The sequence below is a fragment of the Urtica dioica genome, chromosome 7 (assembly GCF_054948205.1).
Source record: "Urtica dioica subsp. dioica isolate 48M chromosome 7, U.dioica_male_clone48M_v1_H2, whole genome shotgun sequence".
NCBI lineage: Eukaryota > Viridiplantae > Streptophyta > Magnoliopsida > Rosales > Urticaceae > Urtica > Urtica dioica.
Genome location: NC_142762.1, coordinates 38,236,954 through 38,248,377, shown reverse-complemented (window position 1 = coordinate 38,248,377; position 11,424 = coordinate 38,236,954). Strand labels below are relative to the sequence as shown.

The following is an 11,424-nucleotide window of genomic DNA, read 5'->3' as shown; positions in this document are numbered from 1 at the left end:
ACTCCGCACCAACCTAAAAATTAAAAAATCACAGCAATACTCCGTAATTGTTGCGATATTTCCGTCCGCAAGTGCACGTAGATGCAAACGTAGTATATCGTAAGAAAGAGTCGAATCTTTTGAAGACTAAGCCTTATTAATAATTAAATTAATTAGAACCAAATTGAACTCAAAAGATGGAGGAGAATGATTATCGCTAAACTACACAAAAATAAATACAACGAATAAAAGATAGGTTTTTCGGTTATGAGAAGGAAATGACTATGGTTTCACAAGTCTATTCGATGATTTGGATTCACAAAAATAACACACGATTCATAACACTCATACTTTGTTAGTCACGTTCACAATAATGATATCACTAAATCTCTCGAGAGCATTTAGCAACCTAAATATATGTCAGAATTTTATTAATTGCAAAGTTTTTTTGACAACTTCGAAGAACAACACAATATTCGAGAACTCAAACGTAGACATTCCAACGTGAAATGTCAAGTACTCTACTCCACACAATTTATATCATTTTATATAATAAATTATAGAACCAACTTAAAAAGTCACAAAACTATATTGAGCCCCATGTGAGGCATGGGCTCTACCAAATAATATTGTAAGCCACTCTAACTTGTGTACACACATATATATATATATATATATATATTAAATCTATTCATTGCCTATACAACATACTCAAATTATGACCCCACCAAAGGAAAAGAAAAAAAAGGGGGGGACTTTTTAGCATATCATATCTACACACACTTGGCATGATTGCTTTGCAATTGTATTAAAATTCAATAATTTTTTATTTATTTATTTATCTCTTTTGGAAGTTGAATGTCTTGATAGAGAAGGCAAATATGAATCCGAAGAGCACAGTAATCCCAACATGAACAATAGCCACAACGCCAACGAACTCGTGCCTGAACCCGAAATAAGTCCTCACAAAATCTTCGACCGTTTGTCCGGACTCAAACTTGTCTTTCACGTCACCGAATTGCGTGGCAATCAGTCCGTACAGTGTCCAAGAAACCGGGCAACCCCAATAGTACCATCTCCACCAAATTGGCATTCTCTGAAAGAAAAAAAAAAAGAAAAAAACATTTTAGCAACGGTAATAATAATATAATTATTGGCGGGAATTAATATAATATTTACGGTTCTTGGGATGATGAAGCCGGAGAAGAGGTTCCAAATGGCCATGAAAGCGGAGGAAACGATGGCTGCGATGTTGTGGTTGGGCGTGACTGCGACGGCCATCATGCCATAGAAAGTGAAGTACAAGAATGTGAAGTACATGAAGAAGATGTACCATAAGAACTTCTCCACCGACCAATCGAATCCGATCATCGCGTACACAATCACTCCGTACACAGCCGTCTGGACGAAAATGTACGGTAGCTCAATAACCACCTGAAAGATGATATAAAATCAATCCATACTTGCATAGCAATTAATTAGACCTTCTTATAATATTTTTCGTGCTCCGATAGCTGTCCATCCATCCAATAAATTTGTTACGAAACAGATTCGTGGCTGTTAAGTTGTGGAGCCTAATTTATACCTTGCGCTATAAAGGCTATGCGCACAAACGTTAAATAGAATTTTATTTTGTAACATTATCCGGTGAGGAGTATTTTTTTTTTTTTTTGACAAATATCGTTATTTGCCATAGTTTCTTATGCTATTGCGGGGCATGAATTTTATAGTAGAATTAACATCTAGCACTCATGTTAAGAGTGAAAACATATAAATTATTATTTTTTTTTATTCTTTGCTTTAACAATTGTTTTTTAATCGAGAAATAGATGCGATTTTTGGGCCTTTGGACGCGAGTTTTTTTTTCCGCGTCTAAATGCCCATTTCTCTGTAGTGCACTATCAACCGAGTTGTCATGAAATCTCAAGATTACCAACCTATTACAAGGAGCACAGAATTGCGCGTTTCGTGGTACCTGTCCAAAGGCGTAGGGCAAAGCAGAGTACATCCCGGCGGCTTTTTCTCTGTAAAAGACAGTTCTCTCGACGGCCACGACCGGCTGCACCGAAGCAGCGTTCTGAAACCCGATGAAGAGCACCGCAGCGTACATTGACCCCATCGCATTGAATATGTCTTGTTGCCTTTCCCTGCGAGTCCAAATAATTAAGCCAACGCACACATATCTATATAGACGTGTTTCTTGGAGGGGAAGGTACCTTTTGGTGCCGAGGTCCCAGAAGATGGTGCCGAACATGAGAGCGATGAAGGTGGTGAACAGGAATCTCACGGCCGTGTACGGCGGGTTTCGCCAGTAAGACAAGTGCTGTTTCCACAGACAAGCCATGCACTGAGAGAAAAATGTCTGTGAGTATTGGGTTGGGAAGTAGAGCTCTGTTGACCCTCCCATTGGACTGCTCAGCTCTTTTATCATTGCCTTGTTTCTCCTGAACAACAAACAAACAACCATATCAATACAAGATACATGAGACTAATCAAATTGAATTATTTATTTTACCCGTAAAGTTGCGAGTTTCTGTATCTTTCAGTGAAGTTGACACATAAAGCTTCTTCCTGAGCTTCTGTCGTGATCTCCAACATCCAAGTCGCTGGGTTGTAACCGTCCTTGATTTTCGGAATTCCCTCAATATCCTATATAAATATTGCACCCGATGCCTCGCTGATTTAGTACTCCGTCGATGAAAAACAAATGATACAAAAATTTCGATATATATATATATATATATATATTTTTTTTTTTTTTATAACCTCGAAGTACTTGATTAGATGCGAAGAATGGCGGCCTAAAGGACCGACGTAAATTTCTTCGCCTCCTCTCTTCAGCAGAAACAACTGCAACAATAAAAAATAAAAAAAAATAAGATTGATCGAGTTTTAGTAGTCCTTTTGTCGAAAGAGGAAGAAATTATGTATTATTACCTCATCGAAAGCGTCGAAAATGTCAATGCTGGGCTGGTGGATTGTGCAGACAACGGTTCGGCCAGTGTCCACAGTGTTCCTAACCGTCCTCATGACGATGGCCGCGGCTCTGGCGTCGAGCCCTGAGGTCGGCTCGTCCATGAATATGATCGAAGGGTTTGCCACGAGCTCCACCGCGATCGTAAGCCTTTTTCGCTGCTCGGTCGAGAGGCCGTTCACTCCGGGGAGTCCAACAAGGGCTTCCCTTATCGGGGTCAGCTCTACCAGCTCCATCACTTCCTCGATAAACATCTTCGCAGTAACGAGCAAATCGATATGAGAATCCCATATCGAAAAAAGATCACTAAGATCGTGAGTTTGTACTTCTCTTATTGCCAATTAGTTTTGAGATAACATTTCTTTTGACCTTATTTGTACTTTAACTTGCATGAAATATTATGGGAGTGACAATCTAATCCCGAACCTGAGTTTTTTCAGACTATTTATTTTGTATCATTTTAGTGGGAGTGACATTTTGGTCCGCAAACTATTGAGTTTAGTTTTTTTTTTTTTTTTTTTCCCTTAATGAAAAAGGACTAAATTTCTGTCAAGTTAATTATTTGAGGACTGTTTTGCTAAAAAAAAAAAAAATTATCAAGCAGAATGTTATACGCGTAGTATTCTTGGACGATTGCGCTAAAAAGCCCAACTAAAATGATACAAAAAATTAATGGTGTGGATACCTTTCTGGTAGTGGAATCGACTTCTGGGGGTAACCGAAGCCAAGCGGAGTAAACCAGAGACTCGTAGAGTGTGACGTGAGGGGAGTGGATATCGGTTTGCTCGCAATAGCCTGAGATCCGGGCAAACGTTTCTTGCTTCTTAGGGTACCCGGATATGGTTATATTTCCTTCTATGTAACCCCCGGTTTTCCTTCCCGCCAAAACGTCCATTAGGGTGGTCTTACCGGCCCCACTAACGCCCATCAGTGCCGTCAGTACTCCCGGCCTGAAAGAACCACTCACTCCTTTCAAAAGCTCGAGTCTTTCCTCAAAAACTCCTTGCACTTTCATTTCCTGCACGGAGAAATGCGGTGTGATCAGTTTTTGCTTTAAAAAAACAAAAATGTAGGTAACTAGCCAGCTTAGACGTTTAAGATTGCTATATAGTCAACGTTTGGTAAATATTTAGTAAATAGCCACAAACATGACATGGCATTTCTGGTTTTGTCTTTTCATTGAAATAAAAGGATCGAGTATTTACGTCAATTTAAGCTTGTAAATACGTGGATGTGACTATTTACCAAATGTTGACTAAATAACAATCTCAAAGCGTAAATATGGCTATATAAAAAAAAAGACTTTTCTTGCAGCACAAGTTACCTGAGGCATGTCAACAGCATATCTGATCTCATCAAAGGTGATGGAAAGTGGCTCAAAGGGAAGAATCATCCCGCGCCTTTGGCTCGGATCTCTCATCTCGTTGATGCTTCCAACTCTCGATGACAATGTTCTCGACGATAAACTACCCCTTCGGCTCAACTCGTTCGCTCTCTCTGCACCGAAAAAACAACCAGAGAAACTAAGAGCCCCACAAAAAAAAAAAAAAAGCATTTCCCATTCCAAATAACTAAGCTAGACTATATACCGCTTGAGAGCCTTCCTCTCGCAGATAAATCTCCGGCGCTGTTTGCAACTTTCTCGGCGAGGACTTCTTTTGATATCACAGCCTGAGCCTTTCCAAATGCTGCATTAATTCAACCCAAAATTTAGCGGGGAAGATATATATATATATATATATATATATATAGAGAGAGAGAGAGAGAGAGAGAGAGAGAGAGAGAGCTTAGTTATTGGAAAAAGAGGACTTACGGTTGAGATACTTCAAGGAGATGGTGAAAAGGATGTTGAAGAGCAAAGTGTATCCGATTATAGCGCCTACTCCGATCCAATACCAGCTCGGCTCCGGGAAAAGCCCACGAGACTTCAAGAGCACTACTCCTAGCGTCTCTGTTGAGTTCGGAAGAGTCTGACGCGAAAAATATTTCCACATCAGCAATTAGTATCTCGATAATTATGTCTTTTTCCGGATTTTTTATAATTATCGAAATGAAACCTTACATGTGACCAACTATGTCCAAGGAATTCATTAACAGCAAGGGCATTCTGTCCGTACATTATAGGCGAGACCCAATAACCCCACAACCACCATTTCTTCACATCATCTTGGAAGCACAAAGACATACATATACATAAGAATACTATCCTCAAATTCCATAAGATAAATTGAGAAAAAAAAAAAACCAACCTCTTGTCAAGACGAAGCCACCCATGACGAGACAAGCGAGCAAAGCGAAAGAGCCAACCGTGTTTGCGACGATGACGCTTCTTCCTAGCGCACCCATGAACCGAAAAAGCGCAGAAGCCATTTGGTTGATACACAGAAGAAGCAAGTACTGTCTGAAAAATCTGCAGGAAAAAGATATACACATTTATATGATCATTCAAGGGCATTCCCACATCAGATAGATATATCATCACACTCTGTTGTTTATTACCTTTCGATGTTGGGATCGAAACCGATGACGTAGTAAGTTAGGACGACCCAAACGGCGACTTCGAGGAAAGTGATTGGGATTTTGAGAATCCAGGTGGGCAGAGAGTAGGCCCAAGAAGGGTAAAAAAGAAGGTCTCTTTGCTTGTAGAACACGGGAAGCTTCATTATGGTCATGGCAAGCTCGGAGAACCCATTGAACATTATGAGGATGAGGATGAAGAACAGTGCGCCAAGGAAAATCCCTCCGTCCTCCACCGTGTCTCGCTTCATCTCCGTTCGGAAGAAGAGCGTCATCGAGATAAACGCCATTAAAGTGAGCTGATCAGCGAAAAGAATATAAGAAAATTGTCAGGAATCTCACATTGAGAAGAAAGAAAGAAAAAAAAACTTAAGAGCTAGAGTTCATAACATCACTGAGTTTCTATTTTCAAAACTTATTCCAAATGACCAAATTTTACTCTATTTACAATGTTATTTAGATTATAAAATAAGGTTCTTTCACAGTTTTACTTTGAAAAGTCGGTAATGAAAGCTTTTGCGAGCCGTTATTTTTAGAATGAGCATAAAAAACCAGAATCTGCGTAACTTTTCAAGATGGAATCAGATGGTACATATTAAAGTCCAAACGGGTATGCAATGATGAAATAGAAACCAGACTGATTCAGAGAGAAAGGCAAGAAGGGAATATATAAATATATATGCTTACTTGGAAAATCTTGAAAATGTAGACAAAGGAGTTTCTCTTCATGAGCAACCACTCTCTGGAAGCGCAGGCTTTGAAGAGCTCCTTCATTCCGACGCCGTACTTGTGAGTGGTCAACGAGGCTGGGTGGGCTTTGGACTTGTCAAAGGGAATGGCAAGTTCGTCCCCGAGCTTTCGGCCGATGTGAAACGACTGAAACGCCTCTGCGAATTCTTTCTCGCTCACGAAACTGTAAGCCTCGTCTTTCTTTGCCCAGTATTGCTCTTGGTCTTTTCTTGATGTCACCTATATCACATTCACGCACCAATATCCAATTTAATCCCTTTTGTTTGTGGGTAACTTGTGAAACAAGTCTCTGTCAACTATTGCCCAATTTCACAGGTAAACATGTTCTTAGGACAGATTTTAATTAAAATTTGGATCAACTTGTTAATTATAAATTTGAATTAAAATCTAATTGAGTTAAAAAAAAAAAAAAAAAAAAATTAAACCCTATATTATTATAACTTTTGAAATCTCAGACAAGATAAGGTTTCTATTGGTTAAATTAGATTTTGAGTTGTTTAGGTATAGATTTTTTTCCCAAAAAAATAAAAAAAACTAACTAAAAATTTACAAAACGTTGACTATTTAGAAATTCCTCTGTTTGCTAATTATTTGTCGACTAAAATTGCTACAAAATTGAAGGTACTTATGAGATATTTTTTGTAAAAATGCTAGCAATGCAACAGTTGAGAACTAATTGTTTTACTTAGTTGCCTAATTTTCAAGGAAAAATAAACTTACTTCTTGCAAGAAATCGGCTACGCCTTTTCGCTCGGGACATTTGAACCCCATGTGGTGGAAGAACTCGAGGACATTCTCTCGGGGTCCTTGGTACACGATTTGGCCATCCGAGAGTAGAATTATGTCGTCAAATAGGTCATAAGTTTCGGGAGCCGGTTGGAGGAGAGAGATCAGTGCGGTTCCATCGAGAATGTGGATGGATTGCCTCAACGAATTCACAATCTGAAACGTCGTCGAAGTATCCAAACCGGTCGATATCTCGTCCATGAAAAGCGCTCTCGCCGGCCCCACCAACATTTCTCCTGCGTAGATTAAAAAAAAATTATAAATATTTATTTATTTGTTCCTTAGGCAGACTAATTGTTTTGATCACGAGCTTTAATTAATAAATTACCTGTTGTAACACGCTTTTTCTGTCCTCCAGAAATACCTCTAAACATTTCATCCCCTACCATAGTATCAGCACAAACCTCAAGTCCCAAAATCTGCAACAGGAAATAATAATAAAATAAATTAAAATAAAATCATTTGACATGATTTAATTAAAATGCAACATACCTTTAGTATATAATCCGTGACCACATTAGTCTCTTGTCCTTCCAAAGCTGATGCCTGAAACATTATTTTTTTTTTGTTTTCAAAATTTAAAAATGAACTTTGAAGCATTAGAACTTATTAATTATATTTAATTATGTCACCTTCATATAGATATCAAGATCTGGGTCTGGAATAATATTGGCAGCCTTCTCTCTCCTTGACAATTCTGCCAACATTTCTGAATTCACAAGAATAATAATATTCATATGAAATTAAGATGATGTGTTTACAAAAAAATTATTAAAAAAATGTTGCATTAGATTAAAATTTTGAGGGAGTAACCATAGCGCGGTCCGATTCCTTGGCATCGAGCGGAAAAAGCGAGTGTTTCTCGGACGGTCATTTCTCCGATGTGAAGGTCGTATTGGCTTATATAAGCCGATGTTCTCTCCGGCACAAATTCTTCCATCCCATGCCCATTGTACGTCACTCTCCCCATAAACTGTCCATTTTTTTATAAATTATTATTTTTAATTTTCTCAGTTAATCACCAAAAAAAAAATAGTATTTGGATAGAAAAAATAAATCTAGTACGTTTCTCTTACTTTTAGGTCCTTATCAAGTTTTCCGGCCAAAGCCAATAGAAGTGTTGTCTTTCCTGAGCCCGGAGGGCCTAAAAGAAGCGTCATTCTGGGAGTCAAGAAAGAAAGGGGAAAAAAATGAAACTATTTAAAAATCAATTTTTTTAAATTATTTTTTGTTTTATTGTATTTAAGTGTCGTTACCTTCTTGGCTTAATGATTCCACTAACGTCATGAAGAATTGGCAATGGCTTTTTCCGGCTCGGAATAATGTGAAGACAGTTTAATAACCCCTGCCCAACATATTAATATAAAATCAACAATTTTTTTTTCCTTTTCTAAATTAATATGGAAATTTGTGTTAAATATTTATAAAACCTCAAACACGTTGATGGTGAAGTTTAAAATTGTAGGCAACGCCCTGCCTCCAACATAAGCCTCTGCTTCCACACTCAAATGCTCAAACCTCACTTCAATCCTTGGAAGATCAAGTCCAACTCTATAACCAATAACAAAAACACATCAATTAATGAAATTTTATTTTGTTTGGCATAAATAGTTCTTGAATTGTGTTATTTTAGTATCTAGTGTGTTGGTTTTAACATTTTAGTCATTTCTGGATTTTTTTTTTAATTCAACACCATTAAAACATATTTACAAAATAAATTAATTTAATAAGTATTCCAAAAGTGTAACTATATAAAAGAAATATTTTTTTTATTATCTAATAGGAATGTTTTGAATGTTTTTTTACCATTTTTATGACAACATTTGTCATGAAAGCTGCATTTAATGACATATATGGCATAAAAAAATATATTTAATGACATTCATAGTAATAAAAGTACAACAAAGTCTTTCTATGGAAAATGGAATTTTTTTTACCATTAATTATAATTTTGGAATAATCCCCATAAGAATTGTCATTTAAATAAAATATATGTATTATTATATTTAGTAAAAATATTTTTTTTTAAGTTGTTTGTGTCTTGGAAAACTTCTTCGGCCAACAAAAAAAAAATGAGAGGGAAAAAAGTTAAAAGTTAAAAAAATATAACATAAGCTCTGGGTTATTTGCGCCAAATATAAACAAAATTTATATTTAAAAAAAAAAACCTGTCTATTCTATCTTTGAGCTTGGTCAAGAACTTCTCGTTATCTTTATCGGCGATCTTGACGAGCCTCTCCAAAACATTCCTCCTCTCGACGAGGCCGAGATCGGCGATATCGATGATTTCTCTGGCTTTGCCTTGCTCCTCCGTCAGAATCCCTCTCCTCACTCTCAGATACGTCGGAAGCTTCTCGATCGCCGCCCATCTCAGCGCCTCCTCGTCATCGTCCTCGTCCTCTCCGCCGCCTCGGCGAGATGACCGAGAAAACACCTCTGTCGTCGTGTTCCTCCAAATGCTCGAGCTTCCCACTCTACCACTGCTTGTTCTGAATATATCGCCGCCACCACCGCCGATCTCCATATATACTATCCGTAGCTCTATATGTGATGTGTGTATATATCTACGCTATGTATATGAATATATAATGTGTATGAATGAAGGTCTCTCTTGAGAGTTGCGTGGTGTATATATATATTTATATACAAGGATTTTAATTTCTAGCTAGGTTTATTTTTCAGGGTCAACTACGTATCTTCTGACAGTTGATTTGCACTTAAACTAATATTATTATTGTTGTTATTACAGCATGGGAACGAGCGAACTAGCTTGGAACTTGGGGATATATAATATATGTATATATATATATATATATATATATATATATATATATATGTATTATCGGTTTGTATCTGTCGAAATTTGTAGTTTACATATTTGTTCACTTTTTGGTTCGTATTGGTTAGTATGTCTTGGGTTGGAAAATATTTGGTGTGACTCTGAATCACATATGACTGTAAATTTCCAAGTATAGTAATGCAGAATATTGGTTGGCCTTTTACGAGAGAGAGAGAGAGAGAGAGAGAGAGAGAGATTCTAATATATCAGAAAAACTAATTAATCTTTCTATATTGAGCTGTTTAATAATAAACCCCAAAAATTACGAGTTTGGCTGTATTGCCAACCTTTTGATAAATAAACTTAAATAATTTGATCTACTGTATACAAAAGGAAAGATTCTTTTGAGAAGATAAAAATACAAAATAAAATAAGTAGCTGTGTAGTATCGCGCAATTTATTTGCAATACACCCTTTCCAAGACCAGAGTAATATTTAAGAAATCTATAAGATAATATTTCTTTTTGTTAATTAAAGCATTATTAAAATTAATGCACCAAGAATAGCGCCTCGTGAATTATCATTTATTACAGGTGATAACGCCAAGAGATCAATTCATTAAATCGATTTGTTTATACATTTCATGAAACACTGAATCATTGAATTTAGCTGCTAAGCACATGGAATCCAACTAATATAATTCAAAATAATAAATAACTAAGATATTATTCATTATATTGATATCATTCTTAATTTTATCCCTGTTTTGTTGTGTACTCGTGTGATAATGTGATAAATGTAAATTTACGCGGGACAGTTAATTTTTTTTTTTTTTTTAATCTGAGGATAAAAATTAAAAAAAAAAAGGTTTTTGATTTAAAGTAGTTCCAATGTTACGTTATATGTTGACTTTATTTTTTAGTGCAAGTTGTGTGGAAAGATGTTGGTCGTTATGCTTCTATTTCTGGTGTGACATCTTTCCTCCTGTGTTCAGACGTTATTTCAGGCAAGTTTCCAGTATTGACAGATTGCTTCGTTGGTGACTTGATTATGAGATATTGCCTCGCTGCTGACTTCATTGTAAGATATTTACCTCGCTACTGTCTTCATTGCAAGATATTTGTCTCGCTGGTGACTTGATTATGTGATATTCGTTTGAGGCTGGGTAAGGAAACCCTAGATTTACTTCCAGGCTTGTGCAGCTGCTATAAAAGCCATGCGCTCCCCCTTAGCAGCCTTGACGCTTTTGATAAAACACTTAGAGCTCTTAGACATGCAAGACCGGCGGACTGGGAGGTTTTGTGTTTTGTTGATCGCGGTGTATTCTCTCAAACTCTATTCCACAAAGATTGAGTGTCTGTGAGAGTTGGGTTTTTGTGTTCGCGTGATTGAAGATTCACGAACAGCTGAAGACTGAAAGTCATCTGAGTCAGGCGGTTGCTCGAAGGGTGGAATTGAGACGGAGCTCAAATTCAAGGGAGTCTCTGACTAGGTATTCACTGGTGGTAATAGTCTCTAGGTTTTATTGATTTGATGATTGTAATCATATATAAACCTTGCGTGTACTATTAACTACAAGATAGTGAAATCCTTTCCACTGGCAGAGTGCCCCCAGACGTAGGTGTGTTTCACCGAACTG

At 37.1% G+C, this 11,424-nt stretch overlaps 1 protein-coding gene across 1 annotated transcript; it reads right to left on the bottom strand.

The window, feature by feature from the left end:
* Window positions 1–663: 663 nt before the first annotated feature.
* Window positions 664–9,536, bottom strand: LOC149391360 (pleiotropic drug resistance protein 1-like). The gene is made up of 24 exons (XM_089620499.1): window positions 9,175–9,536; window positions 8,437–8,557; window positions 8,263–8,351; window positions 8,083–8,167; window positions 7,820–7,979; window positions 7,639–7,715; window positions 7,499–7,552; window positions 7,335–7,425; window positions 6,941–7,242; window positions 6,158–6,439; window positions 5,453–5,769; window positions 5,203–5,363; window positions 5,016–5,119; window positions 4,767–4,923; window positions 4,543–4,641; window positions 4,278–4,450; window positions 3,639–3,971; window positions 2,917–3,207; window positions 2,746–2,829; window positions 2,495–2,628; window positions 2,196–2,423; window positions 1,955–2,126; window positions 1,159–1,413; window positions 664–1,075 (listed from the first exon to the last, which is right to left on the bottom strand). The coding sequence occupies exons 1-24, from the start codon at window positions 9,528–9,530 to the stop codon at window positions 818–820; spliced, it is 4,383 nt and encodes a 1,460-aa protein (XP_089476625.1). The 5' UTR covers window positions 9,531–9,536; the 3' UTR covers window positions 664–817.
* Window positions 9,537–11,424: the final 1,888 nt, after the last annotated feature.